At 38.8% G+C, this 22,229-nt stretch overlaps 1 protein-coding gene across 2 annotated transcripts in view; it reads left to right on the top strand.

The window, feature by feature from the left end:
• Positions 1-18,994, top strand: part of FLVCR2 (FLVCR choline and putative heme transporter 2) — a 50,899-nt gene extending 31,905 nt beyond the window's left edge. The window contains exons 4-11 of one of the 2 annotated variants that reach the window (XM_081947938.1): positions 2,464-2,531; positions 3,840-3,943; positions 8,261-8,371; positions 8,745-8,850; positions 10,115-10,226; positions 11,372-11,427; positions 15,454-15,548; positions 17,938-18,994. In XM_081947938.1, the coding sequence (XP_081804064.1) occupies positions 2,464-2,531; positions 3,840-3,943; positions 8,261-8,371; positions 8,745-8,850; positions 10,115-10,226; positions 11,372-11,427; positions 15,454-15,534 (638 nt within the window). In that variant the 3' untranslated portion in view covers positions 15,535-15,548; positions 17,938-18,994. The remainder of the gene's footprint in view (positions 1-2,463; positions 2,532-3,839; positions 3,944-8,260; positions 8,372-8,744; positions 8,851-10,114; positions 10,227-11,371; positions 11,428-15,453; positions 15,549-17,937) is intronic. The other variant, XM_081947939.1, reaches the window with a different exon arrangement.
• Positions 18,995-22,229: the final 3,235 nt, after the last annotated feature.

Here is a 22,229-nt window from a genome sequence, read left to right as displayed (position 1 = left end):
ACAGGATCTGTCTTCAGACAGGCATGCAGGGGTGATAAATGGAAGATTTCGGTTATCTTGACATCTACTGGGAATATAACTGTCCCAAGAGTTGAAAATCCCACCTTTTCCATACTTTATTATTTATATTTATACAACTTTATTTTGTGCACTGATGTTACCTAGTTGGGTAATAAAATGCCTGCAAGCAAACAACCAAGATCAGGGAGTTCCAAGGACTCCACAATTCCACCCTGGGCTATACATATATTCTTTTGTTGAAATTTCAAATATCCAGGGCCTTTCAGAACTCCAAAGGGCCCCAGGGCAATGCTTTACTTTTGTATTGTACCCTTTGATCTCCTTCACACGGCATATGAATGAGCTGCAATTGTTTCCAAATTCATATAACATACTCAGAGTTTACTTGCACGATTTGTTAAGCCAAAAGCAGAGAAACAAGGTTATGGATAATATTGTGAGTGAATTTAGCTGTATTCACTTTACTGGTACCTTCCTTTTTCATCCACCGTTATTGTTTCTTTGAAATCAATGATTCAGGAAATGGGAATTCAGGAAAAGAAGAGATCTACGATATTGACATTACGTTTGGAATTATTTATACTTGGTCAGTTTTCTTCCCTTGTATGAAACGTGTCAACTCTTCTTTTCAGTTTGAATATTGAATCTTATTTCGAAAAGGATGCCATTTTGTATGTGAGTACAAAATAAAGTGTTCCCGTTGCCCTTCTGAAAGGTTTGCTTACATTTTTCAGAGACAAACATTGAATTCAAGCGCCTTACTCTCAGGAAATGATGCATAACTCTTTGCATACTTAAACAATTTATTCTTAGGTAAATGTATGTACATCAATAGCCCAAATCTCTTTTCTGCTTTCCCTTGGCTGCTGTATTGCTCTTACCTTCATTTTCCTAACACCGTTTCCTTTAAAGAATAACAATAACAAATACTAACAAGCAAAACACACACACACACACACACACACACACACTTTAAAAATTGAGTTACATTGCATGAAAATCACATAATATCTGCCAGAAATATGGGCATAACAATAGGGCATTTTCCAGGGCTGATATGCTCAACCATCATGATGCTCCTTTTTCCACACATACAAAATAGGTCTGTTGGTGGACAATGGATATTTGCAGAACAAATTTGGGCTTACAGAAGAGCCCAACATTAGCTTACAACTGTGCTTAGCTAAGGCATATGGAATCAGATAACAGACAAGGTCAGTGACTAGCATCTGCTTTTTGACCCTGTTGTGCTAACTTGGGTGAGGTTATTTATTTATTTAGCGTGGGATGAGAACATGACTTGGGTGAGGTGAGTTCTTTGGATTCATCTGTGTGTTTGAAAGTTCAACTTGGTCTTATCAGTAAAATGTATGAACATGAAATGTTTTTGCGGCAATAAAAATGCAATTGAACTTGGGGTATTCAGTGTACATGGAGCATAAATATGTATGTCCTGTATTTTTCAGAGTATAAGATGCACCAAGGTTTTGAAGAGGCAAATTAAAAAAAATTTTTTTTTGCACTCTGCAAACCTCCCAAAAATGGCCCGTTTTTGCAAAAACTGGCTCGTTTTTTTAAAAAAGGGCATGAATAGCCTTTAGGAGGCTTGTAGAGTGCTCCTGGGGGGTGGGAAGGGGCAAAAACGAACAAAAAACAGCCTGTTTTTCGCAAAAACTGTCCTGTTTTTTGTCCAAAAAGGGCATTGATAGCTGCTGGGGGTGGGGAATTGAGCAAAATATGGCCTGTTTTTTGCTCATTTCTGCCTTCTCCAGCCCTCAGGAGCACTCTGAAAGCCTCCTAAAGCCTATGCACGACCATTTTGGTGAAGGGGGCAGGGTTTCAGGAGGCAAAAATGATGTATTCAGTGTATAAGACACACCCAGATTTTCAGCCTCTTTTTTGAGGGAAAAAGGTGCATCTTATACTACGAAAAATATGGTGGTTATTCATGTTATTTCATGTAAGACATAGTGTGAAATAGCATTGAAGTCCATTTTGCGATCTTTGATTCATGATCTTCTTGTTTGGTTTTTATTTTTCTCCCACTCTGGGATTCTTGTTTCTGTTTAATGAAATAATGATTCATGCATATCCCAAACCGATGTTTTCTACTCGCCATTCCATTCATGTCCTTGAATATTATTATTGCTTTTTGTTTTTCATAAAAACAAGTCCACAATTACTGGACAATTTGTATGTGCCCACATTCCTGAAGATGAGCACCAATGCTATGGAAGTGATGATGCAAACCATATGTATGTATCAAGTTTCCAGTAAATGCCAAAATCACAACACAGGAACAAATTCACAAGATTGTTTAGGGAAAATAATATATTTTTCATTTGAATATGTAAATTCTGTGTTTAAGAGTTCATTCCTTAGACTACAAAATATAGCAAAATTCAGAGCATGGTGTAAATTCAATATTTCTGTATCTTTCAGGCTTAAACACAGGTTGCTTCTATGCCCTCTCAACTTTGCTAAATCGCATTGTATTGCTGCATTATCCAGTAAGTAATTCTCTGTTGTGATATCATCATTCTAATTTTACACTGAAAATATAGCACTTTTATGTGGAGGTGTATTCCTTCCTTCCTTCCTTCCTTCCTTCCTTCCTTCCTTCCTTCCTTCCTTCCTTCCTTCCTTCCTTCCTTCCTTCCTTCCTTCCTTCCTTCCTTCCTTCCCCTACATCAATCTGATATTTAACTAACAAGACAGAAGTTTCTTTATATGAATCTCTGTTTCAACTATGCCATCCGAAATGGAAGAGAAGTGATTGTAAAGCCAACTTGGATTCTGATTCGATTAGAACAAGATTCTCTTTAAACTTTAAGTAAAAACTACAGATACTGCCTTTAAAGCCCAGCAAGAGAAAGAACAACAGCAGGCAATATTTAAACTGTTATCTTTTGGCCGGCCAGCTTTTCCCTTTTAAATTTCAGATTCTGCTGTTGGATATTTTGTCCTTGAAAAAAAGCAAGAGCTAAATTCAGTGTGGGATTCAAGTAATTTAACAACCGGTTCTCTGCCCTAATGATTTCTTCCAACAACCCGTTTGCCAAACTGCTCAGAAACTTAACAACCGGTTCTCCTCAAGTGGTGCGAACTGGCTGAATCCCAGCACTGGCTAAATTTGAAATCAAGAGGGGAAGGCAAGGAAAACTTGTACACAAGAAAACCCTGATTTAATGGACTAATGGGGGAAAGTAGTGTTAATTTAAGTGGAATGTCTGTTAAGCCAGCGATAGATTTTACAAATGCATATTTTGCATAGTTTATATATTTTATGCATGTGTAAAATAGGAATATACTTATTTTGTACATTGTATCATTTTAGACATGCATAGAATGACAGATGGGATTTTACATATATCCAAGAACGTATAATGTATATAGATAGATAGATAACCAGTTCAGCTGAAGTCTGTTAAATCAAAATTTATGAAACTGCCACATTTCACAGGCTGTGCTATTTTTCCCCTTATTTCATCTGCTTAACAACTCTATAAAACACATTAGGTTTGAACACCATAACTAGACTAAGAGTATATTAATGTCATGTCTGGGATGTGGCTCAGGTCCCAAAGAACTTGCTCTAACATTTTACCTGATGTATAGACTTGGGCCCTTTAGAATTTTCTAGCTGGGTTTACTGAGAACTCTTGAGAGTTGAAGTCAACATATCTGAAGAGTGTTGAAGCTGGGAAAAGCTGTACTACATTGTGACACTGTGGCTGTTTTATCCTGACTCTTTCCACTTCTCTTTTTCATGAAATTAAAAAAAAACTGATGATGTATGCATACATGTTTTGCTCCAGGGAGAGAATCTGAATGCTGGTCGAATTGGTCTCACCATTATAGTGGCTGGCATGTTTGGAGCTTTGATTTCTGGCATCTGGTTGGACAGGACCAAAACATATAAGTAAGTGCTGTCTTGTGCCTCTTTCCTCTCTCTGCTTCTTTGGAGAAGAGGTAGGCTTTTTCAGTGAATAGATCAGGGGTATAGTGAGGGAGTCAACAACATTTTGTGATCTGGGACTACACTTTATTTTTTTGCCACTCAATTTGGGAGATGGGGCTATTGATATAGTGATATCACCAGAGTGAGTGGAGCCCAAATTTTCAACCCCTTTTTTCTTTGAGAAGGAATTAAATAAAGTGGGTACCTAAAATCTTGGCTTAAGAAACATTTTTTTCATTTAAAATCCTTATCAATGAAGGATATAATTAACTTTTGAATTAAAAAATGTTATTTTCTCTACAAAGTTTAAAGCAGTTGTTTTTATATCATCTGAAACAACTAATTATATAATGTATATAATGTATAATAACTATATACATAAAATCTTTAAACAAGTACAAATTCATCTTTCTTTCCTTTCTTCTACGTAATACCTTGTCATTTGTTCTAAAGATACAAAGGGAAAAAATGTCCAATATCTTACATTTTTTAAACCATCACCATTCAAATTTAATTGAGAAAAATTGCATCAGGAGCTAGAAGAAACAACAACATATTTAAAATGTTAATCTTTAATCCTTTTACATGATATCTCACAAATTAATTCATTGACTCTCAATTTTAATACCATAGTTCAGCGATGGCGAACCTTTTTTGGCTCGCGTGCCACAAGGGGGGGAGCGCAGGGGGGTCGTGTGCGGGCGTGCCGCACCCATAATGCAACGCGCGACCTCCCAGTGCGCATGCGCGCGCAATGTGCGACCTCCCATTTTTACATGCTTTTTTCGCCCTCCCCAGGCTTTAGAGGCTTTATAGGAGCCTGGGGAGGGCGAAAAGAGCCTCCCCCCGCCCCCTCGAGGCCTTCCGGAGGCTTCAGGGACCGTCCGGAGGCTTCCCTGAAGCCTTTGGAACGCTTAAAACCACCCTCCGAGCAAACCAGAAGTCACTTCCGGTTTGATCAGAGGGTTGTTTTAAGCGTTCCGAAGGCTTCAGGGAAGCCTCCAGACGGTCCCTGAAACCTCCGGAGGGCCTCGGGGGAGGGGGGGCGGGAAGGCCTCTGGAGCCTGGAGAGGGTGAAAAATGGCTTTTAAAAAGGTGAATTCAGCGCCTCGCGTGCCCTGACAAATGGCTCCGTGTGCCACCTGTGGCACGCATGCCATAGGTTCGCTATCACTGCCATAGTTTATTGCTTTCTCTAAAATTGCAACAAAACTTCTTTCAATATCTTTCCTATAAAAAATTATTTAAAGCTTCATCATTGAATTCTACCAAGAAAAATCCAATAAAGCTTTTTTTTGGGGGGGGGGAAATCACATACATTTTATTCACGTTTGAGTAAGCCAAGTTTGTAAACTTTTGTTTTACTTTTAAAAGTCCTAATGTTTATTCCTTTAGCTAATGTCCCAAAAGCTGATTTCTTTTCTTTCTCTTTTATACTTTTTTCAGGAATTCCTTCATAACACATCTCTTTGGTAAATCCAGAGTAAAAAAAAATTACTTTTTTGAGCTAAAATCCACATATCTAAGTTATCCTTCTGATTTATTATTTGTATGTCAGCTGGTTTCATTTGTAGGTCCTGTATTGTGTCCTTAACAGTACCATTCTTATATTCTGTCAATTCTGAATCCATATTCAAAATGCCCTGAGTTTTAGTTATATCCCTTTCACACTCTTATTTTAAGCCCAGGTTTGGTACATCGGACAGTCTAAAGAGAAGGTTCTGGGTACATTGTTGCCAAATATACTTGGATTCTAAGTTAAAAGTTAAAATATTGTTTCCATTCTGTATTGCTGAACCTTTTCCTTTAATTATAATCTTTACTTCTTTCTGGTCGGCTCTAGTAACCAGCCTTCAAATTCTCCTCTTATATTCTTCTCTCATTTAGCGTAATGGTTCCCAACCTTTTTCGAGCCAGGAACTGATTTTGTGGAAGACAATTTTTCCACACAACAGGGAGAGATTGTCTTGCATGCACAGATGAAATTTCTCTCATTCACCTGCCACTTGTGCGGCCCAGTTCCTAACAGGCCATGGGCCGATACCAGTCTGCAGCCTGGGGTGTTGGGGACCCCTGATCCGGCACATTTTTAGGGAGACATTTTTTACATTTAAACTCAAAATCTTCATATATTGTTAATAAGATTTTAAATAACTACAGGACGTTCTTTTGTAAGTATTTTAAAACCTATACGTTTTAAATTTACATAAAGCTTTCTTTGGTGCAGGTTGAAGGAGAATCACAATGTAATGAAATGTTCTAAAGGTTCTTAATATCCAAACATCAGTTAAAAAGCCATTTCCAGTAAAGGACATTAAGAAGGGAAGTGGGCAAATTCAGTGTCTTTTCTGAACTGTAGTTTGGATTCTCCTGGCGCCTACAGCTCTAAAGCCCACTAGAGTCCACTGTTTTATGGACTCCTCCCAGGGAGTATTCTGGGTGATCTGGAGAGTTACAGGGAGCCTATTCATTCATTGACTTCACTTTCTCCCACAGCTAAAAGTGAAATCCTCAGTCTGCCATTGCTTCCCCAGAAGTCTGAAAAGAACTTAAATAATTGAACTATGTATGCTTCCTGCTTAAGGTGGCTGTTTCTTTGACCCGATAAATTGTGTACTTAACCTTAACTGAAAACTTGTTCCAAAATTGGCTGAAAGCAGAATGTAAACAGTAAAGCAGAGCTTGATTTCTGATGACTGTGTGGGCAAATCCTTGTTGCTTTATTTTCATTAATATGCAAGCGCTTTATTACTGCATTCTCATGGGACATTTTTTTCAGCTTCAAGTTTACAATCTGGAATTTCTCAGTGGATTCCCATTGAAATATCTGCTTTGCTTCTTTGACATCAGGCAAGGTCACCCGCTGTGATGTAAACATTTAACAACTCTAAAACTTAACTCAACTGATTAATATCAACAAAAGTGCAACTACAGTGAGATCATTGCAAGAGAATAGGAAATATTGCTTTGTTGAAGAGAATCCTGAAGTTTAGAGGAATATAAGAAACTTCAAGGAAAGGCAAAGAAATGGGGCAAAACTTGCTTTCCTCAATGCCTCAGTAGGCACACTCTGGGCAAAAGCAACATTTTGGGATTGTTGGAGTCATTGAGCTATTACAAAAAGACTCTTCTGGAAAGACTTGTTGAGATCATTCAACTGACATGATGCATGTAAAAAGTCCCATTTTCCAAATGACAGGAGTTGTGAGGGTAAGAAACTATGCCCACAGGACTCTTATAAATAAAAATAATGCTAGTAGCTGATCTTTTGCTTTATAGCATGTCAGCTTCCTATTTATTTAGAATTTAAGACAAAGGCTACAAAAATAAGGCCAGGTAGAAGAAGGGATGTGGAAGTTCACATTCTGATACAATACTGTATTTGTAAAGAATGAAGAAATTCTCCAGCATTGTTAAGTCTAATTTGATTTCTCTATTTAATTTTAGCCAGGTTAGAGTTAGACTTTCATTAAATGACAATATAAAATATTAAAGCGGTCCAGTGTTAATGACTGGGGCAGTGGTGGGTTTCAATTTTTTTAGAACCTCTTCTGTAGGTGTGGCCTACTTTGTGGGAGTGGCTTGCCAGCCATGTGACCGGGTGGGAGTGGCTTGCCAGCCATGTGACTGCGTGGACGTGGCCAACTTGTAAAATGTGGTGAAACTCACTTAACAACGCTCTTGCTTAGCAACCAAAATGTTGGCTTAGAAACTCTGGCATTTGAAGCACGCAAGTCTTAAAGCTGTCAAGTTACAAGACCCTTGCACCCCTAACCATTTAGAAAAAAAAACCCCAGGGGTGTTCAAACCTGACAGCTTTAAGACTTGTTCAACTCCCAGAATTCCTCCTCCAGTCGTGTTGGCTCATGAACTCTGGCATTTAAGTGTGCAAGTCTTAAAGCTGTCAAGTTTCAAGACCCTTGCACTCCTAACCCTTTAGAAAAAAACCCCAGGGGTGTTCAAACTTGACAGCTTTAAGACTTGTGGACTTCAACTCCCGAATTCCTCCTCTCGCTCTTCATCTTGATGATGTGCGGACGGGTGGGGGGAGGGAGCTGGAACCAGTTCTAAACGGCACTGTAGATTTGTGGAACCTCTTCTATAGAAGAGGTTTGAACTGGCAGGATCCCACCCCTGGACTGGGGTGACATATAGATCTTTCAAAATGTATGTATATATTTGTGTTTATTGCAAGTTAGAACAATGATTTCATTCTTCTGGGGTTGGGGGCTATAAATCTGAATAAATTAATTCTGAAAGTGCTTTTGTTTGTTACAGACAGACAACACTGGTTGTTTACATCATGTCATTTGTGGGCCTAGTTGTTTATACTTTCACCCTGGATCTAGGTCATATCTGGGTGGTCTTTATAACAGCTGGTGTACTGGGGTAAGTTCAATTTTCCCTTTGGGTTATTTTTCTCTGTGAAAGTGTTTTGCTACTTTCTGTGCCCTTGAGATAGTCTCCGCTTGCTCTGCAGTGTGCAAGAAAGAAAGTGAAGCTACTAATGATCATCTTCTGCTAAGGAGAACAAGATGTATATGGTAGCCATTGCAGGTTTTCTTGTTTCTGTTAAATGAGGATTCTAGGTAGTGTAATTCTTCTTACCCCGCGAGACAAAATATTGATGCGAAGCAAGTGGGGATAGGCTTTTGAGATCTGAGAAAAATGAACTTGGATTACTTGGAGTTCTTTAAAACACCAAGGGCATGACATTGCATAAGTGCTAAAGCTGAAGTGTTTCCTACATCTATTCTGACAGCTTTTTCATGACGGGTTACCTACCTCTGGGCTTTGAATTTGCAGCAGAGTTAACGTATCCAGAATCTGAAGGAACATCGTCAGGCCTTCTTAATGTTTCTGCCCAGGTTAGTTCGGGAAACATAGCAAAGAGACATTTCTAGGTCCGGCTTTGCTATTCTGCAGGAATATAGCACCACCTATTGATAAATCAAAACATTCCATCATGTTCTGTTATCCAGCATAGTCTCCCTAAAATTGAATACTACTGCTTTCCAAACAAGTTTGAAGATGACAAAAAATATACTTCTCTTCCTTTTACAGTAATATAGTTAAATACATATGATATATATAACTAAATAGATCTCTATAAGTTGTCAAAATACTGTGTTTCCCTGAGAATAAGACAGTGTCTTATTTTCTTTTGACCCCCTCCCCCAAGTTTTGCTTGGGCTTTATTATCGGGGGGCGCTTATTGGTTTGGGGTTGCCGGGTGGCTGCTCTCTTGCGGCGGGCGCCCAAAGAGCCGGGCACAGCCTCAGGGGCAAATGGCGTGTTGCGTTGTCGTGGCATGAGGTGACCATGCTCATGAGCAGCTGCCCGGCAACCCCCCTTTCTAGCCAGGCAGAGCGCCACTCACCGACCCAGTAATATCCCAAAGGCGCTAAGCCACGTGGCGCTCTACCCGGCTGGAAAGAGAGGTTGTGCGAGCAGTTGTTCTGCCTCCAGCTCGCGTGCCTCCCAGCCTCACCATGCCCAGCTCTCCCTGCAGGGCTGGGCCAGGGTGCCGCCTCCTCCTTGGCCCCGCTGCTGCCGCCGCAGCCCTGCGGCCACCGCCACCGCCATGCTCCGAGCATAATCGGCTTCCAAACTCCGGAGATCCGCTGCCGAGACTTCCGGCAGCGGCCGCTCTGGGACTACGCTCTATGGTTGTGAGCTGGCTTTGGGAAGACTCTCTGTCCCACCAGCTGGGCACAGCGCCACCCACCAACCTAGCGGTATCCCAAAGGCGTCAAGCAATCTGAGCGCCTTTGCCCCCCTACCCCCAGCCCCTGCAGCTTTGCGCCTTCAGGATATCGCTAGATTGGTGAGTGGCGCTCTGCCTGGCTGGAGGGGGGGGTTGTCCAGGGGGCTTATTATTGGGGGAGGGCGTATATTTTTGCCCACAGGAAAAATATGGCATGGTCTTATTATCAGGACATGTTGTAAATGTTCTAATAATTCTGACCTCATTTATAGTCGGACATTAGTAGTCATGTGGACAGATAGTGAGTTGATAGTGGTTATTTTTATTGCTGTTGAGAACATCAGATATAGGCAAAAGATCTTAGAACTGGTGAACAACTGTATCTTGTTCAGTTCTTCTTTAATATCTCTTTTATCTGGTGCTAGGTTTTTGGAATAATTTTCACCATTAGCCAAGGACACATCATTGATAACTTTGGGACTAAAGTTGGGAACATCTTCCTTTGCATCTTCCTGTTCATTGGTGCTATTATCACTGGTAATTACACTCTTCAAATGTTTTGTTACTTATTTCTGCAGGGTGTATGGGTCACTTTTGCCTAAAAACTTGGCGTGGTCAGCAACTATCTTTAATAGTGAACTGCTAGTGTCTCTAGAAGAAATAGGAAGGATTTACAATCAGAGGTCAGGAATAAAGTTGATATCCCTTCTGTCATTGCTTAATTGAAAACATGGCCCTGTTAAAAGCCTGTTGCCCACAAGGATTCTAATTGAAATCCCTTTCTGAAGAAATCACCAGCCAAAAGGCTAAGTGAAGTATGCTGTAATGCTTTATCCACTCATGGTCATATAAGGACTTTTGAGGATTAAAAGAACTCCTGTTTAAGAAGGGATTGCTGTAGGAGATTTGGCAAATGTCCTCTACTTTGGTCATTGTCGCATTGAATTACAGTAATACACTCTATTTGAAATTGCCCTTGAAGAGTAGATGGAAACTCAAAGTGGTGTAAAATATAGGTGATAGAGTAGCTTCTAGGGCAAACTAATGCAAATTTAGAGCATATTATTTACTTTTGTAATGTTTCCACTTTTTAAACCGCAATTCAAAGTGCTACTTTACTATCCTTTAAGTAGTATGTGTAAAACTTATATGTTCACCTCCTCCTGCTTAAACTTGCTCCTGTGCCCTTTTGTGGTGTAATTAGAGTATAAGCTGGATATTTTGGTTGTGGCAGCCGTATTCTCACTTTGTGCAAAATCTAGCAATTCTGCTCCTACTCTGAGGCACACTGATTCAACTGCTATATAGGAGTGAGCTGTAATTTTCTAGAAGTCATTCCTCTGAAACAGAAGTGGTTCAAATATTAGACTGCATGTGTCCCTAGTTAGCACCCAACATTTTTACACTTGTTTTCTATGCTTTAGTCTCCAACAGCAGGATATTTTAACTGACAAATACCTTTTTTATATTTTTATTTTTATTTATCGTTTTTTCTTACCTGCGTATTCTTAGGGGCCAAAGTTAAAACTTTTGTTAAGACGTTAGAATCATTATTTATTTCTCCATCATGATGATTAGTATGAATTATTTTGTTCTACATACTTCCTTAGAGTCCTATGTATCTATTCTGTGTCGTACCGATTGAATGATTAAATTCAAATTGTCTTTCCATTATGCTTCAGTTTTCATCAAACCTGATCTCCGAAGACAACAGGCCAATCTGGATAATGAACAGGCTGTGAGTAAAATAAAATATAACCTGTAATTTATGTCCATTGTCTCCAGTGATATTGCTGTTTTCACGGGTATCTGAGGAGTATAGGAAATATATTCCTTGAGGAAATATCTCAGATGGCTTGAATGTGCCAAGTGTGGATTCTGAAGTTGAATGGGTTGAAGTTGGGTTTTTTTTAAAGATAGCACATCATAGCCTGTGCTCATTTTTCCTACTGTTCAGCTACAAGGCCCAAGCAAAAAGCAGATAATTTTCAGTGTGAGGCATGCATGCATCCATAGCTTGTATAGTGATACATATTTCATGTAACAACCAAAAGAAATATGTAAGTATGAAGGATGAATGGGACAAGTGAAGTGTTTGACTGAGAAAGTTGCAATCGGAAGGCATTCATAAAATTGCCAGAAGGAGATGACATTTTTAGAGGAAAAAGTGTATAAAGCTGATATGGATGTAATGAGGTAAGAATGGTATGCACAGATAGAGAAAGCAAGTAATAAATATTCAAATAAAGGATGCAGGATTAATGTGGAGAAAAGGATGGAGAAAAGAAGTATAAATTGGCCAGACTCGGTCGCTAGGCTATGAAATTTGGATGTTAAACTCACACTCCAGCGACTGAAGCAAGAAGCTTGTTATGCCTGGATTTCTCAATCATAATAGTTAGTAAGAAAAACCCACATTTATATATGGCAATAGTAGCCTAGCTGTCTCTGCAAAGATATTGATTCATTATTCATGAAGTCATGGTATTAATCATGGCTGGTTATATATTGTTTTCTTTCCTCACAAGAAAAGTAACATCTTTGGGAGTAAAAAAAACCTTTGGATAATGTGAATTTATATATATTTCTCTTTTTTTAAAGAGTGACAAAAAAAGTTCCTTAGCCAGAAAAGCTATATTGTTTGTATAGGGATGTAAGAATGCTCTTTCAAGAATATTTATTAAGAAAAAAATTGTAGCTATTTATGAGACAGGTTCTCCTCACTAATTGGCAAAAAAGTACTTCATATGTTGTCAATCAACTGCTCAGTTCTCCAAAGATAATAAGAAAACAAGAAGGACTTGTTTAAACTCAGCTATTGCTAGTTCAGTTTAGGATGATAGGAGGACTGCAACAGGTGTAAAATCTACTGGTTCGGACCGGTTCACCTAAAAAATGTTACCGATTCAGGCAAACCGGTATTTCTGACAATCAGTTGTGATGTGTGATTTATATTAGCTAGAATAGTTGGATTTCCTGCTTTCTAGCTAATCTAAATTGCGTGGTACAGCGGATTCCCCCTCCCGGCTGTTCTTACCTTTGCAGACTTGGAGGTCTTCAAAATGCTCCTTTTTTAGCGCTGCGTGGGCATGCCTCAGGCACACATGCACGCAAAGTGCTCATACATGCGCACTCACCAAACCAGTAGACTTCAGAGGATTTCACCGCTGGTCTGCAAGTGTTATCAGTCATAAGACACTGTACAGTTTCTGCCTTTTCTCATTGGTGGATTTTCTGTATGAAAAAAAAGAGTAGTGGAAAACCAAGTGTGTTACAAATAGAAAACAGAAATACCTGCCTCTCCTGTAAAATCCTGTGAATGAAGTGAAGCACCTATACACTAAAAACATTTGCACTATTTGGAAGTATCTTTACTGAATGGCATGCTTCAAATTTTATTCTTCTTCCATTCTGGGGTCTAATAACCTGCTAACCAAGAAAGCATATCTTCAAATAACACATTATTCTGGCATGTATATAATTGATAGAAAATGTAAAGAGAAATAAAAACTATGTTCTATCATGTACCTGTAGTCTTGATACAGCAAAAAAAATGACACCTTTTAACTGCTGATCTTTTTTTGCTTTTCTCTAACTATTGGTAATTTATTTGGAGGAACATTTTCATAATTGAGATGACTTTTAACTATAAATAGGTGATTCTTTACACAATGGGCATCATTTCATCTGTCCTCCCTTTAACGATGATTGAAAGCAGCAAAGTATAAATATTATTGATCTCTGCCAGTTTTAGGATTGCTTTAAGGAAAGACTATTGTTATCTAGTAGTCTCCCAAAATGTTAGGATTGATTGGGCATAGCACATCTGAATTATGGGAGTTTCAGCCCAATGTATATGTACAGCACCAGTTTGGGAAAGACTGCCCTAAACTGAATACCAGAGCAAAAACCAAATTTACCTTTCTTTTATTACTGTACCCTTTAAATAAATTTATCTTTTTTTTCAAATAATACTCTTTCAGTATTTAATTTTTTGAGTATTATATATTATTATGACAAATAGTGCTCACTACTTGAGTCCCGATGTGAAATTGTGTTCCTGAACTGTGAAACTAATGTTTTTTTTAAATAAATGGCAAACAAAAGAGAATAGAATTTCTCTGCAGTAAATTTTGATTTTGTATTAATACGTGAAATCTAAATATTGAAAATTGAAATAAAAAAACAAATGTACCTCTACCCTCTACCCTTTTTTGATGGTTTCCTTATTTTTTTTTCTGCCTCTTCATAAAACATAACAGTTAGAATGTATGCTCCACTGGCAGAATAGTGCTATGCAATTTTTAAAACTACAAAAGAGTAACAGTAACTTTGAATCATACCACGCTATGTAAATAAAGCATTCCATTCTTGGGAATAAAATGTAGGTAGATGTTCTAGGAAGATATTTTAATATGAGTCAAAGAACTAAAAATAGGATTCAAGAGAAACAATGCAGTACTCTTCATTACTAATTTTGCTGACTTTTGGGGGAAAATTTAAAGGCGAAGTCACTCCAAAGTGGATGAAATTGTCCGCAGAACACCATTATCATATTACAATTCACCAGGTTATTTTGCAGCTGTGGTATAAGTTTCTTCTATCCATGTCCATTCAGATCTTTGCTATATTATTACACCTGTTCAGATTGAGGAGAATATGTGCGGACATACAGCTCTCACTCTGAATTTGCTTTGTTCACCTTAAATGATATTATCACAGCATTGTTTATCTTATATAATGTTATCACAGTTTGGTTAGCATGGGATGGAGATACACTGGCCATGTTAAGACAACAAGAGGAATTAGTATCTGGAATGAAAAGCTAAAACTAGATAATATTGGAGCAAGAGTTGCTTTAGTTTCATTGCGAAACAGATTTGGGAATTGTTGGAGGCTAATTTGTTCTAACTTGGTTAGTCATTTTTGACATGGGAGAGGAAGTAAACATGGATTTTTAATTATTCTCTCTAAATCAATGTATTTTTTTTTAAAGGACAGAAAATAGTATTTCTTAATTTCTCTGGTGGCAGTCAGGGCACTACAGAAAATAGCCGTATTCCATGACAGGGGCATAAGTGAATGTGTGCTATTGGGCTCTGAGAAGGCTCACCTTAGGCAAGGTCAGCCATGCCATGCACATAGCTCTCACGTAGGTTTAGGGTATCATTTCAAAAGTGATGATGGAAAATATGTAAGAATAATGGGGGAGACAGACAAGTCACATGGAAACATGAAAAACACATGTGTGCTTTGCAGAGGATTTGTTTTGTTCAATTTGAAAGATAAAATTTCATACTGAAGATTCGATATATGAGCATTTAGCACAGTTCTAGGGAGAATGAATTATCTCCTTATGAGTTCAGAGGTGGGTTGCAAATCCGGTGCTACCGGTTTGCTCGTGCTCGTGTACATGCTTGTACACGTGCATGACGTTTCTGCGCATGTGCAGAAGCATCCGGGTGGGTGGGCGGAGCCTCCCGCCACTGCCACTACCGGATCGCCTGATCCGGGCCGAACTGGGAGCAACCCACCTCTGTATGAGATGCTTCTCATATGGAGAGGCATCCGAAAAGGTTGCTGCTGCCTTGGAAAGCCAAACATCATACTGTATAAAGTGTTTTCGATGATCCACCCTGAGACTGAGGTGCTCTTTACTTCCATTTTTATCTGGTTATGAAAGGATAGCTGGGGCTCTCTGCAGTACCATTTTTGTGTTCCGTTCTACCCCTTCATGGGATTGTGACATTTGGCTGTTTTGCAGAGACTCCAAAGCAGTAACAGTCAGATAATGAATTATGGATTTTGTACCTTATCCCCATCATTTCCCATCCTTGCTCAGTAATTCACAAACCAAAGGTAGGAGAATCATATTAACCTACTTAGCCAACTGCTTATGTGAGGCTGCAGTAGCACCAACCCAGTGACAGATTCTAGATCTAGAACTATTATGGAGAAATGTACTAAACGTACAACAGTTAAGGTACATTCTGTGAAAAACCATACTACCTATTCACCAGAACTGGTAGAGTAAACATTGTGGTGGTTTAAAAAAATGTTTTTAAAAGTTTTTATCCACATCTGAGTGTTCTTTAGATTATTATTTGCTTTCAATTCTTTTGTATGCCACCCAGATCCATTCTGTAAGGTGGCTGGCTATATAAATTTGCTAAAGGCAATAAACGAATGAACAAATGGCAGGGAGAAAAGAAGGGTATGGATTTATATCCTGAAACATTTTTCTCCTAATATTTTTTTTTCTGGAGTTAACTTTTCTTCATTTACAGTATATTAAAAATTAATTTTTCTTACCTCTACCTTAAAAATTTGTTACCCGTACATCTTGTTTGCAAAAATGTAGAACTTCTCATGACTCTTGAAGCACTGAAGTATGCTTAAAAGACAAGAGTTGTTGTTTTTACAGGCGTTAAATTTATAGATGCCTTTTCATCCTAATTTCACCAGGAAATTTCAGTAAAGCCTTCAGCTAATGGATATTCAATGCAAATGAGATTCATTCAAAATGAGACTTTAGGAATAGATTTGGCTCCCAATGTAGTTTTAAACAAAGACTAGAGACTATGTAGTCTTTCTGTCTAGGAAGGAAATATTCAATCTTTCATATAAGTCAGCCCCTGGATTGGTTTTTTAAAAAAAACTACTGCAGCTCACAAAGCATTTTAATTCTTTCCTCAAAGATATGTTCCTTATTCTGCTTAATACTTTAGACTTTTTGTGCTCTGGCATGTTAATTTGGTTAAACGGTATATTTCCTTTTTTTCATAATTTGCTTTCCTGGTCCATATTTGTATTCATTTTTCTTGCTCACCAATCTCAAGGAACAGTTCCTTACAACAAGGGGAAAAATTAAGATGTAAGCAATTGCTAATATTGGATTGAATTTCGAAGTAGTTAGCCAGAAGGTGGGGCTGGTGATGGAGAATGCTAGCTTTATTTAGATACATTCAGCTTTCAAGTTCACTTTTGATTGGTGAGTAGTCGAAACTTGAACTCTCATGTATCTTCAAGGCTGTATTTCTTCTGTTGTAGAGCAGTGAAATTGAGGACATGTGTCATCAGTGTTATTTTTAGTGTCCTCCCACCCCCCAAATAAAGCTTATGAATATGGCTACTGGCTCAGGGTGCAATCCTCACTTAAAGTGAAAATGTAAAGCTTTTTAAAAATAAAATCTTGGCTTAATGTTCTCCTAGGGTTCTAGTTTTAGGTAATAATATTTTCTGTTTTGAAAATGATTTCATTTTTGTAAAGTAATAAAGTTATTTCATTTTTCCTGCCCTAAAGCTTGTTTTTCCATAGGGAGGATGGAAGGGAGAAAAGAATCCCTTTATGTATTTGTTTCTAGGAATAGTAAAATGTTGTCTAAATAGTACTGTATGCCAGCACCATAAATCAGTGACTTAATGACTGTTACTTTTCATGAATAAAAGTGAGTATTACCGTGTTTCCCCGAAAATACGACATGTCCTCATAATACAGCCATGCCACATTTTTCTGGTGGGCAAAAATATAACCCCCCCCAAGCATATAAGCCCCCTGGACAACCCCACACCTCCGGCCAGGCAGAGCGCCGCTCACCAACCTAGCAGTATCCCGAAGGTGCCAAGCCACGGGAACTTGGGGGGAGGCAAAGGTGATTGCGTTGCTTGGCGCTTTTGGGATACCGCTAGGTTGGTGAACAGTGCTGTGCCCAGATGAAGAGGGGGGTTGCTGGGTGGCTGCTCTCTTGCGAGCGGGCTCCCAAAGAGCTGGGCACAGCCCCATGGGCGAATGTCTGTGTTACACTGTCGCAACAGCGCAACACAACAGCCACGAAGCGACCACGCTCACGAGCAGCCACCCGGCAAACCCCCTTTGCAGCCGGGCACAGCGCCATTCACTGACCTAGGGGTATCGCCAAACTGCGTGAGCACCTGTTCACCACCGCCTGGCTTCTACTTAACTAAACATGAATTGCTCTTGTCTCTCAATCTCACCAAACATTTTGCATTTCTTTAACTATAGGTGCAGGCAGCAAAATAGCATTCTTATTTGAGAGAATAAGATTTTTCATGACTGAGAGTGAATGTGCAGCCATATAAATGTTCTTAAATAAATAACTTCAGTGGAATTATTGATTAAATCTATATGGTAAATGGTATGGTAGCCTTAATTCAACATACCAACAAATTTCTTCTTTACTATACTCTCTGATTTCTCTATAATTGTGTATTTTCTCTTTGGTTCCAGAAATCAGTGGGAGTTGCCTCAGACCAACAGTGCACTGCTATTTGAAGAATCAAATCATTAAAGGCTGTAAGTGGCTGAAAAGATATTGCTATTCCTGCTACTACAGCCTTATGTTCGTCTCTGTACCATCTAGAGTTCCATTAGATATGGTTTGACCAGGAAACAGTCTACAGAATAATGTTGCTAATGAAAAATACAAGATTTAAATTATTCTCAGACGAAGCTTTTCTGTCCTGTTTAGTGGAAGAAAATGGAAGAGAGCAGTTGACTTGCCTTGGCACTTACAAACTCCATGACTGGATCCAGTGTTGCTTCTACCATATTCAGTGTGAACTAAGAATGCCTGGCTCTTCATCCTTTTGTGTGGCCTGTGGACTTGCAGATTTGGGTGTGAAGTAGATCCAAAGGAAGATCATTGCTCCTTAGGGAGAACCAAAAACACTTGCTCTGTGAGCAGCCATTGATTTTTGAATAGGGAAATTCACTGTCAATCAAAACAAAAGCAAAGATCGCTTCCTTTTCTTCAAAGTATCTATTTGTATTGTAGACTATTTTTGTGACCCCCCAGTCCAACAGTTATTTTTAATTAGCTGATCAGTATTTTAAAATGGAGATAAAAGTTTTTTTTAATAAGGTGGCATTTTAGAAATATGATTGGGTAACTGATTTCTAAACCATATTTGAGAAATACACTCTTTATCTTTTTTTACCCCAACATTACACTCTTGTGACACTGCAAGGCCACAAGCTGTAGAAGCCGAAATTAAACAATGGCTCCAAACAAGTCATAACAAGTCTTCCACAGTATTTTTCTCATAACCTTTAAAATCTCTAAATGTTTTCTCTCAATATTGTACTAGGTAGTGTTAATTAAAAATTAACCAAACCACTGTAGTCAGCTTTGAGGGGTGGACAAGTGTAATCAGTGGCTTATATATATATATATATTTTAATGCTACATTTCCCTTTCAAGGAAAGAGGAACTGAGTTAATTAAATTGTAGATGACTGAGTGCCTCTGTTGTGTGGAACAAGAGATGCTTTAAGGAAAAGTTTTTTTTAAAAATAGCCTGTAAAAGAGTACAGTAAAGTTTTCCCAATCTACTCTAAACAGGATGCCACAACAATTCTATTTTATTGCAAAAGGGGGGGGGGGGGAGGTTCCACAAATCAGATTTAAAAACATGGAGGACCATACAGTGCAACATCTTAGTTTTAGGTAACTTTCATTAAAATTCATCACTGGACCAAGTGAGCAAAATGCTGCATAATTTTGTGGGGAAATTTTTTGTAACGTTGAAATGGCTGACTGAGTTGGCCTAACAGCTATTCTCATTCCAAAGACTGAACAATTTATAAAGAATCTCTAGCTTAAGGTGCTTCATTCCTAATCAAAAGACGAAGAGTAACTTCCAGTGATCTGAAGAAGGTCCATTCTTCATTTTATTTGTTCAGATGTTCTGCTGAACATTATTTTTTATCTATAATAGGTAGTGCACAGAGACATTGGCGGAGTGAGAGTTCTTCTCTTTGGGCTAGGACAGGGGTCAGCAACCAACAGCTCTGGAGCCGCATGTGGCTCTTTCATCCCTCTGCTGTGGCTCCCTGTTGCTGGTTGGCACCACAATTTTGAGAGGAGCTTCCAGTTGGGAGGAGGGAAAGCACAGCACTCCAGGAGGAGACTCTATGGCAAGGAACGGGTTTTCTGGTCAGCTCCAAAATTGATAGAGCTTTCGGTTAGGACAGGTAGAGGAAAAAGAATGCTGCGCTAGGAGGAGACTCTATGGTGGGGGAACCGGACTTCCGGTTGGCTCCAGAATTGACTGTGGGGCTTCTGGTTAAGACCTTTGTGGCTCTATGAGTGCTTAAGGTTGCCAACCCCTGGGCTAGGAAGTGTAGCACTTAGCTTGGAATACACTTGAAACCATAAAGTGGCATTACTGTGGGGACACTTCAGTCAAGTGACATGAGGGGCTATCCTCAAATAGTGTTTTCTTGCTCTAGAATAAATGCACAATAATTTATCCTTTAGCAGTTTTCAGTTTTACAGAATGCTTTGCAATTGTTCTTGTTCGTGAGTATAAGCCCCCTAGAGTTGCTTTGGTGAGATAGGCAACATAGAAGACTAATAATAAATAAAATTCATAAGCATTTGCTGACTGAAGAAATCAGTTCAATAGTGTTTACTTTCGATTGGGAAATTCCAGATTGTCAGTAGGCATTTCAGCTGACGATTTATTTATGTTGTTCCTAACTTACCTTGTGGGATTGCTATGAGGGTAAAATGGAAACAACAGTATAAAGCTGTGATGGCAAACCTATGGCACGCATGCCACAGGTGGCACGTGCAGCCATTTGTTAGGGCACGCGAGGCGCTGCCCGGTCAGCTGGCCAGTGCGTATGCGGATGCTGGCCAGCTGACTTCGGCCTTCTTTTGAGGCCGTTTTTCACCTTCCGGAGGCTTCCTTGAAGCTCCCGGAGCACAAAAAACTGGCCCTATGGGCAAACCGGAAGTTCAGGAATGGACTTCCGGTTTGCTCATAGGACCGTTTTTCACCCTCCGGAGCCTTCAGGCTTCCCTGAAGGCTCCGGAGGGTGAAAAATGGCCCCACGGACAAACCGGAAGTCACTTCTGGTTTGCTCATAGGACCGAATTTTGCCCTCCAGAGTCTTCAGGGAAGCCTCCTGAAGGCTCCGGAGGTTGAAAATCGGCGCTACGGATAAACTGGAGGTCACAATCCCCGAACTTCCAAGTTCCCCGTAGGCCATTTTTCGCCCTCGGGAACCTTCAGGGGCCTTCCTGAAAAAAGGTTCGCCATCACTGGTATAAAGGATATAAATGAAATTTAAAAAAATAATGAAATTTCGCCTTTGGGATTTGCAGATTGTTGTCTTCAGAGCTTGTCTTCTAGTTGTTGACAAATTGGCAAGTGTTACCTATTAATTTTCTAATAATTTTTTTATTGATTTTAATTTGATTATTTCTATTTTAATCTGTTAGTTTTCCTTAGTGTAATTGTAATTAGACATTTTTAATGGAGTTAGCACTGGGCTTACTCATTTATTGACATAAGAAATCATTGTTCAGGGCTCTCTCCTTCCCTACTTTATGTATGCTGTCTCTATTTCCTTGTGTTCAAACTTTTCCAGTTGCCAATTTTTCTCAGCAGTTAATATTGACAATATGATGCCAAATGAACCCATCTGTTTAATGTAATGAATGTAATAAATGCTTATTTTCCAAGCAAGCAAACAATTTATTTGGGTTCGTAAGACTACTGGCTTGGTAGTAGATAATGTTGATCAAAAGTGACTTTTGTAGTAATTTATAGTAATATTCTTTGTGATTCCTTTAACTTTTATATGGAAAGGCAAAAAACATTTGAAAATAAAACACTGGAATGTACAAAGTCCCAAGTGAACAGTGATTCTAAGTTATAGATTGAGTAACACTGTATTATTTCAATTACTGTATATTTCATAGTTGAATCTGTCTCTCCCTTAATTTTTTTCTTCAGATAACTTGAATATTAATTGTACCACAGAAAGTGATATATTTACTCTTGACTTATTACTTCCTAAACATTTAACAGCCCTTAGTGGGTTTACTGAGAATAGTTACAGTGAAAAAAACCAGACATTATTTTCATAATTTTAATAGAACAATTCTGAGAGAATGCTGAATTAGTTTACACTAAGCCAAACATACTAATCAAAACACATTGTGACTTAACTTGGATGTGTGAACTCAGCAATGAGTTGAACATATTGGACTTGGAGCCTTAGATTAATGGGCGTCCATCGGTGGATACATATGATGACATGCTCATGTGATCATACAAATGCTGTAACATATCTTCTTGCAATAAATGTGATGCAAATATGTAATTGTATAATTTTAATGTCATAGTAGTAGTTTGGGTACCGTTGAATTTTAATGTCCTGCCAGATATATGCACTTGGTTGCCACACTAGCTTCAATGTAGTGCAGTGTTTTTCAAAAGTTTTCTTCTGGCTATCTAGATATAAAGTATACTTCAATACAGCTAAGAAGCGATAAGAGTTTTTCCAAGTGTCTCCCCCATGGGGGTGGGTGAGAAGGAGGGCTGAAATGGCTAAGAAGCTTGTAGGAAGAAACTGATTGAAGAGGAACAGGAAGAATTACTAGCAGACAAGATGGATTTAAGATGTCTTGGACTGCTGAAGAGAAGCTTGTTCCAGGAGGATTCAGGACCATCTTGAATCAGTATAGGAATTGCTATTCAAAGAGGGTGATGATGCAGTTTGGAATCT

The sequence above is a fragment of the Natrix helvetica genome (genome assembly GCF_964273705.1).
Source record: "Natrix helvetica genome assembly, chromosome: 1".
NCBI lineage: Eukaryota > Metazoa > Chordata > Lepidosauria > Squamata > Natricidae > Natrix > Natrix helvetica.
The sequence above is the reverse complement of the archived record's forward strand: the minus strand, read 5'-3'. Positions and strand labels throughout refer to the sequence as shown.